Source organism: Vespa mandarinia, chromosome 22, assembly GCF_050613455.1.
Source record: "Vespa mandarinia isolate Hongniang chromosome 22, ASM5061345v1, whole genome shotgun sequence".
Classification (NCBI taxonomy): domain Eukaryota; kingdom Metazoa; phylum Arthropoda; class Insecta; order Hymenoptera; family Vespidae; genus Vespa; species Vespa mandarinia.
Genome location: NC_140831.1, coordinates 3,808,068 through 3,824,405, shown reverse-complemented (window position 1 = coordinate 3,824,405; position 16,338 = coordinate 3,808,068). Strand labels below are relative to the sequence as shown.

The following is a 16,338-nucleotide window of genomic DNA, read 5'->3' as shown; positions in this document are numbered from 1 at the left end:
CGCGCTCGCACCGGTAAGGGAGGATCAAGGGACATTACTAGAATACATGCGATCACAAGTGAAAAAATCATTTGTACGAATTGCGAAGGAACCGGCCATATGGCAAAAGATTCCCGAATCAAAAGAAGACTGTCAACTTTCGTTGAAGTTACTGCGAGACCTCCCTCCCCTCGATCAAAAGACCAGGTAAAAAAAAAATTTAACAATAAATAATAGGCCACCTAGTCTGCGGATTTGCTATTAATGTAAGAAGATAGGCCATATTTTGAAAGATTGCCGGAAATTAAAATACTATAGTGAACGTAGGAGTGAGGATAAACGCTCCACGTATAATTCTGGCCGTCGGAGTCCGGAGGACAGGATAAGAAGCCGCCGAAATTCAATCGATTATAGAAGACCGAATAGTCGAAGCGACAGAGTCCGTCGCTAAGGGTAAACAACAGGGAAAGAAGAAACTCAACTTCCAGTAACCAGAGAAACCCGACAAGCGGCCTGTCGAGATCCGACAGGAGCGGGGTCACTACGGAAAACGTTCAGGGACGAACGAATATGCAGGCGACTCAACCAAGCAGATCACAATCGTAAATTAGAAGCTAACGGCAATGGCACCTTACAATAAGTATGGACATCGAAAACCTCGGGAGCAACATCAAATTTATGATTGACACCGGCGCGGAAGTCAATATCATTAATGAAGGTGCTATCAAATCGAACGCAGAAATCGACAATGAAGATGTAATAAAGGGCATTACGGACGACCAAACAGAGGATTAGTTGGCCGTCTACCTCTTTGGGAAATTAGTGCGATTCTACGTGGTGGCGTCGACTTTCCCGATCGAACAGGGCGATATCTTGGGAAGCGAATTTTTGAAATCGGTCAGTGCTAACGTCAACTACACATAGCAGTACATGAAAGTTGCGAACGAGGAAGTGCCGTTCGTAAACAGACAGGTTGTGCGCGTATCGGCAAGGACAAGTACTGTGTTAAAGTGCTGCGTTAAAAACAATGAATTCGACAAAGGCTATTTTCCAAAAATACAAACTATACTAAGTGTATATATGAGACAGATGTTCGTTAAAAACCACCGGGATAAAGCTTATTGTAGAGTGATAAACACCACTGAAAAGGATCAAGACGTTGTAATACCTACGCTAGAGCTACAAGCGTTTGAAACGTACCAGGAAACAATACTAAAGGCGCCGGGAACTTCAAAAGGAAGTACAATAGCATAAGTTGGAACCATGAAAGAATGTCAAGGTAACAAAGAAAAGAAAAACAATAGCGACAGAGCAAAAGAAGTAGAAGCATTGCTGCGGCTGAATCATCTGAACGACGAGCAAAGAAAGAATGTCGTTGACCTCTTATCCGCTGGCGCAGACTGCTTTCATTTTCCGGAAGAACAGCTGGAGAGCATACAGGTGCTGACTCACAGGATTATCACTACCGACGAGATGCCAATACACATGAAGCAATATAGGTTTCGACCCATACACAAAGAAGAGATCAATAAACAGACGCAGGAACTTTTAGAAAGCGATAAAATACAACCATCTCTCTCTATCCTTACAACTCTCCTATATGGGTGGTGCCTAAGAAAGCTGATTCAAAAGGGAATCCGAAATGAAGGATGGTAATCGACTACCACGGACTTAAAGAGAAGACCGTCGGGGACGCATATCCCCTCCCCAACATCAATGAAATTCTTGATCAGCTGGACTCTGCAAAATACTTTTCGACATTCGATTTAAAGTCAGGGTTTCATCAAATCGAGATGCATCCGGATGATAGTCATAAGATTGCATTCTCGATACCTCATTAGCATTTCGAATTCGCGAGGATGCCGTTCGGCTTAAAAAACGCACCAGCCACCTTCCAACGGCTCATGGATCTTATTTTAACCGGGCTACAAGGCGAGGAGATGTTCGTATGTCTGGACGACATGGTCACTTCTATACCTCCACGCAAGGTCACTTCATGAACACGAGGTCAAGTTCAATAAGATGATAGGAAGGCTAAGGAAGGCGAATCTGAAACTACAGCCTGACAAGTGCGAGTTTCTGAAGAAAGAGGTCATTTATTTGGGTCACATAATTGGCAAGGACGTTGCCAATCCAAAGGATCGGGGACGAAACCCGATCCAAAGAAGCTACTGGTTGTAAAGGAGTTCCCGCGACCGAAAAAGGCAAAGAACGTTAGGCAATTTTTAGGACTTGCAAGATATTATAGAAGGTTCATTCCGCGTTTCTCAAAATTGGCGAAGCCCCTTACGGAGCTATTAAAGAAGAAAGTGGCCTCTAAATGGGACGAGCCACAGGAAGAAGCATTTGTGGTACTGAGAGACACCTTGTGTGAAGAATCAGTGCTTCAATATCCAGACTTTAACCGCGAGTTCAACGCGCATCAGATTACGTGATAGGTGGGAGGTACTCAGCCAAGGACAAGAAGGGAAAGTACCTATATCATATTGTTCAAGACTATTGAATACGGCTGAGAGGAATTACTCTACCATCGAACGCGAACTTTTAGCCATAGTCTACGCAGTGCATTGCTTTAGGCCGTATTTCTACGGGAGAGAGTTCACACTGGTGATGGATCATCGCCCACTAATATGGCTCAAATCATATAAGGATCCGCCTTCGCGTCTGACTAAATGAGGTTTAAAACTTGCGGAGTATAATTTTTAAATAATTTACGAGGGAGGCACGGCTAATGCGAACGCCGATGTCCTTTCACGGAATCCGCCAGAAAAGGCACAGATTCTGCCATTACATCTAGGTAACAACTCTTCAAGCAAATCATACTCCCACAGGTCAGACTCGAACGGATCCGACGTGATAGATTTAACACTAGATTGCCCAAGGAAGTCATTTTGACTGCTTTTTAATTTCAATTAGAAAAACAATTATCTATATAATGACACAATTTCTTAGAATTTTGTGACTTTTTGTACAACATATAAATGCATTTATTAACACTATACCGTCCGGCGACACCACAGTGGTGTCGTGCGCAGAATAGCGACCAACGACCAGCGACACCACAGTGGTGCCGTGCGCGAAATAGCGACCAACGGCCGATGACACCACAGTGGTGTGTGCATAGTATCGCTCAGTGGCCGGCGACAGCACTTTAGTATCTTTTGCATTCTGTTGGTGTTTTGTTTAGGTAACAATAAGTTACATATGTTAACAAGTTTTTTGTTTTTATAAGTACTTGTGCCCTTTCATCATGGCAGACGAAAGGAGACGATACGATTATTTACGATGAATCCGCGGACGTCTTGTCTGACGTTCCGGATGACTTGGCTGATTAGGAAGAAGACAATGGATATCAAAAAAATGAAAGTGAAGCAAAATCGTCGAAAGATAATGAAATACCTACAAGAAGAATTCGGCAAACGCTACGGTTGCCAACTGATTCGGATGAATCAGACGAAGAAGACAGTGCATAGTGGTCAGACTTTGATTTGAGGACCAATAATAAATTTGAAGGATCTCCGGGTCCAAACATATTTTCCAAAGATACACAGAGCATCGAGGATATCGTAGAATTATATATTGGGAACGATCTATTTGAATATATTAACAATGAAACCAACAAGTACTACAGTAAAAATTGCAATAGAAGGAAACTGGACGTAACGGCAATTTTTGGACGTTACGGTACCCGAACTTAGAAAATGATAGAGCTTGCTATACTTATGGGTATTGTAAAAAAAGCAAGGATCGATGATTATTGGTTAACGAATCCGTTAATAGACACACCGATATTTCGCAAAACGATGTCCCGCAACCGATTCAGACAAATATTATCATTTTTACATTTTTCCAACAACAATAAACCGGATAATGCCGACCGGGTTTTCAAAGTGTAATTCGTAATTGATTATTTTTCCAAAAAGTTTAAAGAAAATTTTAATCTAAGTCAAAACATCCGAATGATACCGTGGCGTGGACGATTAAATTTTAAAGTTTACAATCCGTTGAAAATTACGAAATATGGCATACTCATTCGGATGCTGTGTGATTCGATTACGGGATACATTTTCTCATTTAAGAAATACTCCGGCGTTGGACAGCCTTTAGCTAAAACAGTAATGGAACTATTGGCACCTTCTTATGTAAAGTGGCATCATCTCTACATGGATAATTATTACAACAGTGTAGAACTTGCAGGGAATTTACTTGAAAAGAAAATTCGAGTTTGTGGAACAATACGACAAAATAGAGGATTTCCGAAAAAATTAAAGCGTGCAAATGTCAATGTATTTGAAACTTGTCATCAACGGAAAGATGAAGTGCTCGCACGGTATGGAGAGCTTCGAAAACTAAAATGACACGAATGATCTCTACAATACATAATGCCACTTTGATTAACACTCAAACAAAATGTGGAAAAACCAATTATACAATAAAAAAAAACCTGAGTGTTTTAGACTACAACAAATACATGAAAGAAGTGGATCGGGCAGATCAATATTTGAGTTATTACCCTATACAGAAAAACTATAAAATGGTCAAAAAAGGTTTGCATGTACCTTTTTAATTGCGCATTATTTAATGCATTCCATACATGTCAATATTTCAATACAGAACACAAGAGTCTCCGATTTCACGACTTTTTATTGAAAGTGTCTGATTCGTGGATAAAATACCATGTACTTGCTTCTGAGCAAAACTTGGAGGTTGCCACTACATCGCGTTGTTTTAACAATTTGTTTATTTTATTTCTTTTGCACGCTAAATTCATGAAAGAAATGGAGAAAAAAGTGAGTTATTGGAAAAGCTAACGAACATAAGTGAAGAGTGCTCTGATATAGAATCAGATGCAACAAATTCTGAACTATCATCTGAAGATGAAGCGGATTATATTCAAAGTGAAACATCTGACGAATCTGAAGATAGCGATGAAGAGTCGATCACCAATGATGAAAATGAAAGTGTCATTAATATGCCCAGGAAAAGATGTAGGGTACTAAGTAGTTCAGACTCTGATGAAGAAACTGAAAACACCTTTCAGGAGACCGAAACAGCTGCCGATGGTACTGTGTGGTCAAAAATTGACGAAGGTGGTATTCCTGGAAAGTTACCATTTACTTGTATTTTCAAGGTTGTGAAAGGGTCAACAGGCTACGCAAAAAGGAACATTATGGAAGATAATCTTATCAGTGCACTCTCGTTGATAATAGATAACTATATTATCAAATATATAAAAAAGTGCACAGAAGTAGGCCGCCGAATTTTGAGGAACGATTGGACAACAGCATTATCGGAAATACGTGCATTTATTGGGATTTTATATGCTCGTAGTGCCTACGAGGCAAAAAATTTTAAACTAAGTTATTTATAGTCAGCAAAGTGGGATCCCGAATTTTTTAGAAAAACTATGGCCAGAGAAAAGTTCAAGCAAATCCTAAGATTTATTCGTTTTGACAAAAGAACCAAAAGAAGTAGGCACCTACAAACAAATAAATTTGCCTTGGTTTCGGAAATATGGGATAAGTTCATTGAAAATAGTCAAGCTTGCTATCAATCAGGACAAAATATAACAGTTGACGAGCAATTATTTCCGTCAAAACCCAGGTGCAGGTTTATACAGTATATGCCTAATAAACCCAACAAATTTGGTATCAAATTCTAGTTTGCATCAGATGTTAGTAGCAAATATGTTTTGAATGGTTTTCTTTATTTGAGGAAAGAAGAACAACGACCATCGTCAATGCTTCTCAGTGAACACGTTGTTTTGAAACTTGTCGAGCCATATACAAGCTGTGAAAAGAACAACCCTAGTTGGAACTATTAAAGGAAATAAAAGAGAACTACCCAAAGCAGCCAAACAAACGAAAGATAACATTCCTCGTTTTTCCACTCTGCTATATAAATCAGAAAATTGTGTTCTTACAATATATAAAAGCAAACCGAATAAAAGAGTAGCTGTTCTAAGTTCTAAGCATAAATTTGTAAAAATTGATAAAAGTAATAAAAAAATGTTACCGGAATTTATTCAATTTTATAACAGCACAAAATTTGGAGTTGATATGATAGATCAAATGGCCAGAAAATATACAGTAAAAGCTAGTTCTCGTAGATGGTCCCTCCAAATATTTTTCAATATTTTAGATTTGGCTGCTATAAATGCTTGGATCCTTTACAAAGAAGCAACAGGAATACAAATATAACGAAAAGAGTTCTTGTTTCAATTAACAGAACAGCTTTCTACCGAATACAGAGCTGCAAGACAGAAAAATTCATCAGAATATAAAGACCCATAAAGATCAACTGCAATATCATCAAATGCAACCCATTGTAAGAAACGCAAAATTTGTCAAGTACGACTTTGCCACAACAACAAAACAAATAATATACGTAAAAAATATCAAAGGTATGTTTGCGGAAGATGTAAACATAAAAAGATTTTCACTTTCATTTGCATAAAATGTACAAATAATAATCCATAAATTATTTTTTTTCCACGTGAAATAAATTCTTTTTATTGTTAATATTTACTAATAACTTGTTATGTAACTGTAAATAATATAAAAAATATTAAAAATAAATTTTAAACAAATTTCAAAACATATTAATCATTCATTCATAATACTGTCATTTTGACTGCTTTTGGGCAATATAGGTATATATTAAGTTTCGGTCTTTCTAGTGTTAAGTAGGGTGTCTCGTGAGACGGAGGGTAGTAATACGAATAACTCTCCTAACCTCGATGAGAGCGATTTGGGTTCTACCACAGAAATTTTATTTGAACCGGCTTCTCCACCATACAGGTGGCAAAGTCAGGTGGAGCGTACGTACAGAATTTCACAGAACCTTATAGAGACAAGGGACAGATTAACAATGCGGAAAGACAATCTGGTCATATTTATTACACAAAAGAGAAATCCGTGTGATGATGGAGCAAAACAATTACGGGAAATGAATAAGCTTCCGAAATACAAAGACCTGACATTAGGACGGGTAAGGGTAACAAAATATGGGTCGAAAAATTTAATTTCATTGGTTATTAAATATCGTAACGGACATTACGTAACTATCGTAGAAATTCTGAACGATGCTTTGAAATCACTCTTGTCGGTAACAAGGGAACTGGATTTGCGTACAGCAAGCATCTCTAGGATGGACAAACTGGACTACATACCTTGGGGACATATTGAGCAAAGGCTAAGAGATTTATTTGATATAGAGGAATGCACAATTTGTTTCTTTTGCAGAAATTTAATTAGAATACCCAGGGAGGACGAGCGTGAGGACTTAATACGTGAGAATCACTCATCGGTTTTAGGGGGTCACGAAGAAGTGACCAAAACATACAACCAAATTAGGGAAAGATATTTTTGGGAAAACGTGAAGGGGCACATACAGGCCTTCATACAAAATTGTCTAGATTGTCAATTAAAAAAATTAGTCCGAGTAAAGCATAATGGTGTTGACGGATATACCGGGATCGGCTTTCGATAAAGTAGCGCTCGATATAATGGATCCTCTAGCTCTGACCGATAAGGGAAATAAATATATCTTAACAAACCAGGATCAACTCACGAAATTTTCATTGGCCATTCCTCTCGCGAATACCACATTAATATATGCAGCAAACGCGTTAGTGGTAAATTTAATATGTAAGTTCGGAGCGCCTAAGGCCATTCTTACGGATCAAAAGACAAATTTCCTAAGTACTTTGCTACGTCCCAGATGGTCGGACGAACAAAGAAAACTTAAATTACTTGAACTGTTGAACTAAATTACTTGAGATGCGGTCAGGTCAAAGATTGAAACTATTTACTCCGACCTCGCAAACTCCTCTCGTTTTGGCACGTAGCTCGAGGTTGAGAGTAGTAATTTATTCCTTTTTATAAAAATGTCTGGTATCACAGAAACTGTCCACTGCTACTATCAAGATGGTTTGTTGAAGTTTCCTTTGACTTACCAAAATGTATAATCCACCAGTAAAAATTTATTCCTTGAGTTGCTTTTTCTTGTGCCGAGAGATTGATTACCAAGAAAAAGTCGAATGGGAGAAGGTTTGGGTGTTAACGTAAGTGATGAGTGATGACACGTAATTCCAACAAATAAAGTATATAATTGTTAATAAAATGATGCACACAAAATAACAGTTCACTTTTATTTATGTTAATATTTAAATTATCGATACGTACGCGAACGCGTTTATTTTATTAATTTAAATTAAATTGTACTTTTAAACTCTTCACTTAACTAAAATAATGTTTTATTTTCACTCAAAATGATATTCTACGTATAAAGGAAGTACTCGGTTAAAACAGATAAAAACTAAAATTAACTTATAAAACATATGAGGTTGTCACTTGTTCAAAATGATTCTAAGAATAATTCCTTTATTCGATTCGACAAAGAACTGATCTTAATTCGTAGGAAATACTGTCCGAAAATTATTGTTAACAATACTCTGATCTTCCTTAAGATCGTTGTAAACTCGTAAGAACTTTTCGTTAAAATTAACTAAAAACTTCCTAAGTCTTTTCCCTAAGACTTGTGTTTTTAAGATTATTATTTTTATTAGGAACTATCTGAGACTTTTCCCTAACATTTTAGTTTTAGGCCAGTATGCTTTCTGAAAACGACTTGTTCCGAACGCTCGCTGAACGTTCGCTGCGATTAATCGCTACGTTCCTATTCATTCGATTATTGATTCATTCGATCTTTACGCATGCGCGCCGCTTATTCGATCCGCCTTTTCGTATAGGCGTTGATCGAAAACAAAGTGTGGCGTGATTTGCGTCATTTTTCTCATCCCCTATTCTAAGAATTAGCTTATGCCTATTATTTATTATTCCGTTCAATTCTAAGAATTCTAACTCCTGTTTTATCCAGTTATTATTTCTGAGAAACTGACATACGACTTTAGCCGAATCTAATTTCGAGAAATATTGGGTTCTAAAATGCGGCTTTTGTTAGATATAATTACATTTATGATGAAATCGTGGCTACGTACAATTCTTAGAAATCAGCGGATGTTATTGCGCAATATTTCTTAGCCTGTTGTTTCTTTATTTCTTCACATACTACCAGTATAAAAACATTTTTTACTACTATTATAAAAACATTTCCTGACATATTACCATTATAAAAACATTTTTATACTACTATTATAAAAACATTTCTTTATATATTATTAATACCAAAAACATTTCTGTCGATAGTATAATTACAAAATCATTCCCTTTCATAGAATAAAGCAATTTAAATATTTATGCCATTATATATCAATGAACAATAATAAAGTAATTTTTCAATAATATAATTCCTTTTTAGACGAATAATAATAATAATGATTATTTAACATAAAATAACATATTTCCTTAATAATTGTTCAACATAAAATTATGAAATAATATAGTTTCCTTTATATTTTAACCCAATCATAATAATTCATTTTATATTATTAAATTCAATTATTATTATTCATTAATTCGTATGACTAGCTATGTATATTAGAGTTCGAAAAGACAATGTTATCAATATTAACCTTATGAAATAGATTTATTGATGGTAATATCGCGTGCCTACCAATGATAAATTTATCGATAATAAATCTTTATCAATTAAGAGATTACCGACTAAGCAGTTACCGACCAAGTAGTATTGAAAATAGTGAAGTTATCGACATTTTATTCCTGATTTAAATACTCTTTACCCTGGATATAAGTTCATCCACGTCATCAAACGTCATCAAACGCCGATGTGACACGATAATTTCGATGAAAGCCGAAAATTTATCCTTTTCTACATCATGCCACATTTGTCAAATAAAGTTAATAGATATTTCTTTCAATTTTAAGACAGTTTCTGCATAAACGTTGGTTTCTTTTATAATTTACTTATTTTTCTGTGAAAAACAATTTAAAATATTGTATTGGTTGTACAAAATTTAAAGGAACTTGTAATCCAATGACTTTTAGTGATACACTGAAATGTAGTCTTTCTGGAATATTTAATTCTTCTGTAACATCACGGCATTCTTCACTTTCATTCTTCATCTCTTTCGTGTTATAATTTCACTACCACTACTTGAAATATCAGAATCATAATCAACATTTTGTTTAGATGTTAAAATACTTAAATTATCTTTTAATACTTCAAAATCAAATACATCTTCACTATCACTTATCTCTAATTTCTCATCTTAACATTTTTTTCCATGTTTTTAACCGTAATAAAAAAGATTATAAAATAATTTCACCTTAATATTACAGACGTAGCACGTTATAACTAAAGGTAAGAATTGCCAATGCCAATAATAACAAAATATCTTGTAAAAAACAAATTGTTATTTCTCGTACAACTATGAGCCGAAATAACTTCACAGAAATTATGAGGTTTATACGATTTAATAACAATAATCAATAATGCCAGCGCTTACAAATCAATAAGTTCGCTTTGATATCTGAAGTTTGGTACAAGTTTATTGAGAACAGTCAAAACTTTTATAAACTAGAACCATATCTTTCTGTAGATGAACAATTGTTTTCAACGAAAGCACGGTATATATTTATTCAATACATGCCCAATAAACCGGACAAATTTGGCATAAAATTCTGGTTGGCTTCCGATATAAGTAGTAAGTATATAGTAAACGACTTTCCATATTTGGGAAAAGATGAAGGAAAAGAACCTTCGGTCCCACTTGGGAAGTTCGTAACTTTAAAATTAGCAGAATCATATATGGGCCATGGAACAAATATAACAACAGACAAATCTTTTACAAGCGTGTCATTAGCGAGTAAACTTTTAACAAAAAAAACTACACTTGTTGGAACCATTCACACAAATAAAAGAGAGCTACTAAAATTGACAAGATAGGTAATGGATAGTATGATACGCTTTTCAACAATATTATATCGATCAAACAATTCTACTCTTACAATTTACAAAGCTTAACACAATAAAAAAAGTATTAATACTTAATTCAATCCATTCATTCATTGAAATTGAAAAAAGTGTTGCCCGTATACCAGAGACGATTAGATTTTACAATAGCACAAAAAAAATTCGGTATAGATAAAATGGTCAAAAAATATAGTGCAAAATTTAAATCTCAGAGATGGCTCTACAGAGGTTTTTCAATACCTTAGATTTAGCCGGGATAAATGCTTGGATTTTATATAAAGAAGTGACGGGCGACGAAATTTCGAAACAATTTTTATTTCAATTGGCAGAATAGCTTGGGGCCGAATATTAGAAAGAGCAACAGCTAAACAAAGAAGGTTCATCAAAAACAAGAACAAATATAATTATAGATTCATCTGAACGGAAAGCTTGTCAATTACGGTATTGTAAAGTCAATAAGACTGTATACAATCTGTATAAAATATATAATAAAATGTAAAAAATACGTATGTGTAAAATGTGTAATAAAAAATTCTGTAATTTCTAAAATTTGCGGTAAAAACGTATAAAACGTACATAAAACATTTCTAAATAAAAGAAAATATTTTTCTCACTATCCAATTGGCCAAAATCTCATGCTATATTAAGATATATGTATTTTTTTTAAAAGCGAATAGGTATAGATATAGGTATACATGAAGTGTCAGTAGGTTTAATGTTAATTCCGATAGCTCCTTTACATTAACGGGAACAATTTGTTTCTTACATGATTACGCAATATTATAAATCAGTGTTTTTTTGCTATTAGATTTTTCTTTTATTTTTCACGAACAGTTCCGTCTTTAGCAGTTTTGATTTCTTTTTCATTTTCACTTTCGGAACTAACTATAAATCTCTTTCTCACTTGTCCTTTGTGTATATTTAAAATATTATTTACGTCCTTATTGACATCATATAAGTCACAATCATTTTCTGTTATATCATCATCAATATCACAAATTTTCTGATTATTTTCTGAACAATCTTCGTCGATATTATTTATTTTGTCAAATAAATTGATATTCTTCAAATGTCTAGATGTTTTTGGGATGAATATACAAATGATAAAGTAAAAACTAAAATATAAAAATGTAAATCAAACGGGGGCAAAAAAATGGGTATATAAATAAAAAAAGTTCTAATGTTAATCCTACTACAAAATATTGTTGTTTCTGTTCACTTTGTTGAAACTAGCATTTATAACATGTAATTCACTCTGTTATACACTCTTGTAGGCGTAATGTACTCTATGGAATTTTAATACTTTATGTTAGGATCACAAGATCGTACTGTCGCACAAAGACGGGTACGTTCTTTTTCGAATCGCGAATCATAGTGAATAAGATAATATAGAAGACAAAGACAATAGACTTTTAAAATAATTCTAGAAATGCGTTTCCAGAAAATTTCATTGTAAATAACATGAAATGTGTAAGTGATCAAATGACCACTCGTAGTAAGCAAAACAGGCTACGAATTTTTTTCAGAAAGTAAACAATAAAAAAGTTGCGAATATTGAAAAATGGGCTGTACATATATTAATATAAGAATAATCGAGTCTGCTTTCACTTTCCGACGCGAACACATCGAAACTCTTTCTTTCCGAATGGATATATTTATAAATTAATATTTTCGATAAACTTTTAATTATTTCAACAATCTTTAGTGTACGTCGGATAGAGTAAAGTATTATTTAAACAATAGTACATTTATTTAAACATTAAAAATTCGGAAATAAAAACTAAATTAATTTTAATATAATACAGGGATACTTCAAAGATCTTATTTATTTCTCCACGACTGTGAGGGCGGAAGAACCTAGTGGAGTCAACCATGAAATCAAATCATTTCAGACTAACAATCTTTATCTTACTTTTGATCTTTACTTTGGTTTATCTTACTTTGGAATTTTATCCCTACCATTGTAACACACAATTTCAATTGCAAAATGGAAAAGTCGCTGAAAGAAAGCACTATCCTAGGTGGCAGTTCAGAAGAGAAATCCACCATTGCGTTATGCAATACATCAGGACCTAGGGTTTTGGGGAGTCCCAACATCTGCAATAAGGATGAGTCGGAGCATCCTTGGAATCCTTCCGGACTTAAGTTTAAAAAGAAGTTTTTTGCAGGCACTTTAAATGTAAATTCTTTGCTGAAGATTGGTAAACGAAAGGAATTAGAATTACTTCTGGATAGAAACGAAATTCAAATTTTAGCAGTACTGGAGACGAGATTTTTGTGATGAAAATGTGACAGAAACAAAAGATTATAGAATCTTTAAAGACAAGCCTGCGATTAAAATTATGAAAGGAATGCCAATCTTGGGAACAGCCTTTTATATCCATAAAAAATTATTAAACTGTGTAACTGAATTCAAATCCGGCTCAGAAAGGATGTCTCTTTTGACAATGAAATGCAAAAATAAATTATACACTTTTATTAATTGTCATGCACCAATAAATAAAGACAACAAGAAGAACCCAAATAAAATAGAGGAATTCTGGGACCTCCTGGACGATGAAATGTCTAAAATTCCAAAATCAAATGTAGTGATATTACTTGGAGATTTCAATGCCCAAATAGAAAGAGAGAGAATTCATAGACCAATAGTGGGAAAATATGCTGCACACCAAAGAACAAATAGAAATGGGATGAGATTGATTACTATTTGTAAAAACTTTCAAATGAAGGTAACGTCGACTTTCTTCAGGAAATTGTCAAGAAGAGCTAAAACATGGATTTCTCCAAATTCAAAGGTGAATTTCAAATAGATCATGTAGCTATATCCAAAAGAAACATGACGGAAATTATGAATGTCAAGGTAGTAAGAAGCAGAGAATTTGATCACTATTTGTCTAAAACCAACTCAAATTTTTACCCAACAGAAATCACAGAAGAGGGGAAAAGATAAATAAGTACAACACAAATAGACTCCAAATTACACAAGAAACTTTGGAAACATTTCAGGAAGAAATAAAAGTAACTCATCATGGGAAGTGGCAAGATTTATCTAAAGAAATAATGAACGCAGCCCAGAAAACATTTGGACTAGCCAAGCATAGAAAAAAATCTTGGTGGAACCAAATATATGAAGATGCATTACAGTAGATAACAAAACAATGGAGAAAGTGGAAATGCTCGGGGAAGACTGAACACCATGACCAATTCAAACAACAAAAGAAAGACACTGCTATAATAATAAAGGGAGTTAAAAGATCTTTTGAAAAATCACAACTTATTGACATGCAAGACAACTTTGTTAAAAATAATTCACGAAACACATATCAGACTTTTAAAAGTCAATTAAAGGGGTATCAAGCGCCTAGCATATGCTTCAAAGATGAAAATGGTAAACTTGGCCTAAGCAATGCTGAGAACTGTGAAATACTTGCGAAACACTTTGATCAATTTTTAAACTGCCCTGAACTAAAACATAAATTGGAATTCTCTGAACCAACTGAAAATCTGGAAAAAAATATACCACCTAATGCTGAAGAAATTAAAGAAGCAATTAACAATCTAAAAAATAATAAAGCTAGTGGAGAAGACTCTATAACAGCTGAACTTTTGAAATGGTCTCAATCAAAAATCATTGAAGAGCTGCAGTTAATCTTTGAAGATATTTGGAGAACAGAGAGGTTTCCAGAAGAATGGAAAGTAGCTCCAATTCACCCATCACATAAAAAAGAGGACAAACAGAACGTTGATAGCTATAAAAGCATCTCTCTTCTGCAAACTGCATACAAGGTAATCTTAAAAATATTGCTGAATAGAATAGAAACAACACTTGACAAGCAACTGGGCGAGTATCAAGCTGGATTTCGAAAAGGTAGATCTTGTTCAGAACAAATTTTTAACTTAAAATCCATAATTCGCCATAGGATACTGAATTAAAAGGACATAGTTGTAACTTTTATAGATTTTAAAAAGGCATTTGATTCGTTTGATAGAGAAACCATAGATAAAACAATACGTGAATTTGGAATTAAAAATAAATTGGTAAACTTAATACGTGATTAAAACACTTACTGACGATTTCAAAAATAAAATTTATGAGTGAGATATCTAAACCTATTGAGATAAATACAGGTGTAAGGCAAGGTAATGGTTTATCACCTCTTCTGTTCAACTGTGTTCTAGAAAAAATTGTCAGGATTTGAAAGATAAAGCTAAAAGAACAAAACATTTCGCCAGTAATTTTGGGGAGAAAAAACAAAAGCATTGAAATAAGTTGCCTAACATTTGCAGACAATTTCGCTATAGTGTCAAACAAACTAAAAAGTGCAACAACACAAATTAATCTCTTGGAAGAAATAGCTAACAAAGTAGGTTTGAAAATCTCCGTAGAAAAAACTAAATTTATTACAAACATCAAGAACGCTCAAAAATTTTTAACTACAGATATTAGTCCAGTGGAAAAAGTAAAAAAATTCAAATACCTGAGAGAAATAATTCAAGAAAATGGTTTAGAAAAATCTGCAGTAGAAGAAAGGTTACACAAGATGGAAATAGCGTATGGTATCACTAAGAATTTTTATAACAGAAAGTGTTTATCTAAAAATCTTAAAATAAGGCACTACGCTACAGTGAAACCGGAATGCTTATACGCGAGTGAATGTTTGGTACTAAATTATAGATTAGATAAACTTGAAGTACTAGAAAGGAGAATCATGAGGAAAATTTTAGGTCCAGTGAAAACAACAAGAGTATGGAAATTAATATCTAATGATAAGGAAAAGAAACGATAAGGAAAAGAGGACTGCAATTTTTTAGCCATATTTACAGAATGGGTGAGTCCAGATTAACAAAAAGGATACTCATGTACCTTTGGGAGAAAAAGGCAACAACTAGCTGGATTCAAGACGTAAAAAAAGATCTAGAAAGAAATAATATAAGTAAGGAAGAAACTATAAACAGAGAGATTTTTAGAAAGAGGGTATTAAACATGGAAGAATTCCAAGGAAGATTGAAGAAGAAACCTGGTGCGAAGTGGTCTGAGGACAGAAAGAAACAACATAGTGAAAAGATGAAAGAATATTGAAGGGAACGGAAAAGAAAACAGCTAAGTGTAAAGAATTGAAATTGGCACATGGTCCCTAGCAGGCCTCATCAAAAGAAGAAGAAGAAGAATATAAGAATAATCATGAAGTTAAATGGCGATACAATAACGTTGTATACAGAAAATCTTAGACGAAACTTTAAAAACGGTCATTTGACAGCACATGGTAGGTTTAGTATTAAAGAACAACTGAACGAGGGCTACGTAGCAGAGCCAACGGAGCAATAAGAGTTAAGTAAGTATTGTCCCAATATAAAAGCTATAAATTTTTTATGTGTTACATCTATTACGAATGGTTAATTGATTTTCTAAATAACTGTTTTTCACTTATCTTCTTTTTTACATATTCTTTAGCCTTTTATTAT

At 34.2% G+C, this 16,338-nt stretch overlaps 1 protein-coding gene and 1 pseudogene across 1 annotated transcript; both read left to right on the top strand.

Moving 5' to 3' along the window:
* Positions 1-4,333: 4,333 nt before the first annotated feature.
* On the top strand, positions 4,334-12,842 carry LOC146872297 (uncharacterized; annotated as a pseudogene).
* A 1,315-nt stretch (positions 12,843-14,157) lies between these two features.
* Positions 14,158-15,662, top strand: LOC146872296 (uncharacterized). The gene is made up of 2 exons (XM_085663589.1): positions 14,158-14,743; positions 15,163-15,662. Exons 1-2 carry the CDS (start codon positions 14,158-14,160, stop codon positions 15,660-15,662), a joined length of 1,086 nt encoding a protein of 361 aa, XP_085519715.1.
* The last annotated feature ends 676 nt before the right edge of the window (positions 15,663-16,338 follow it).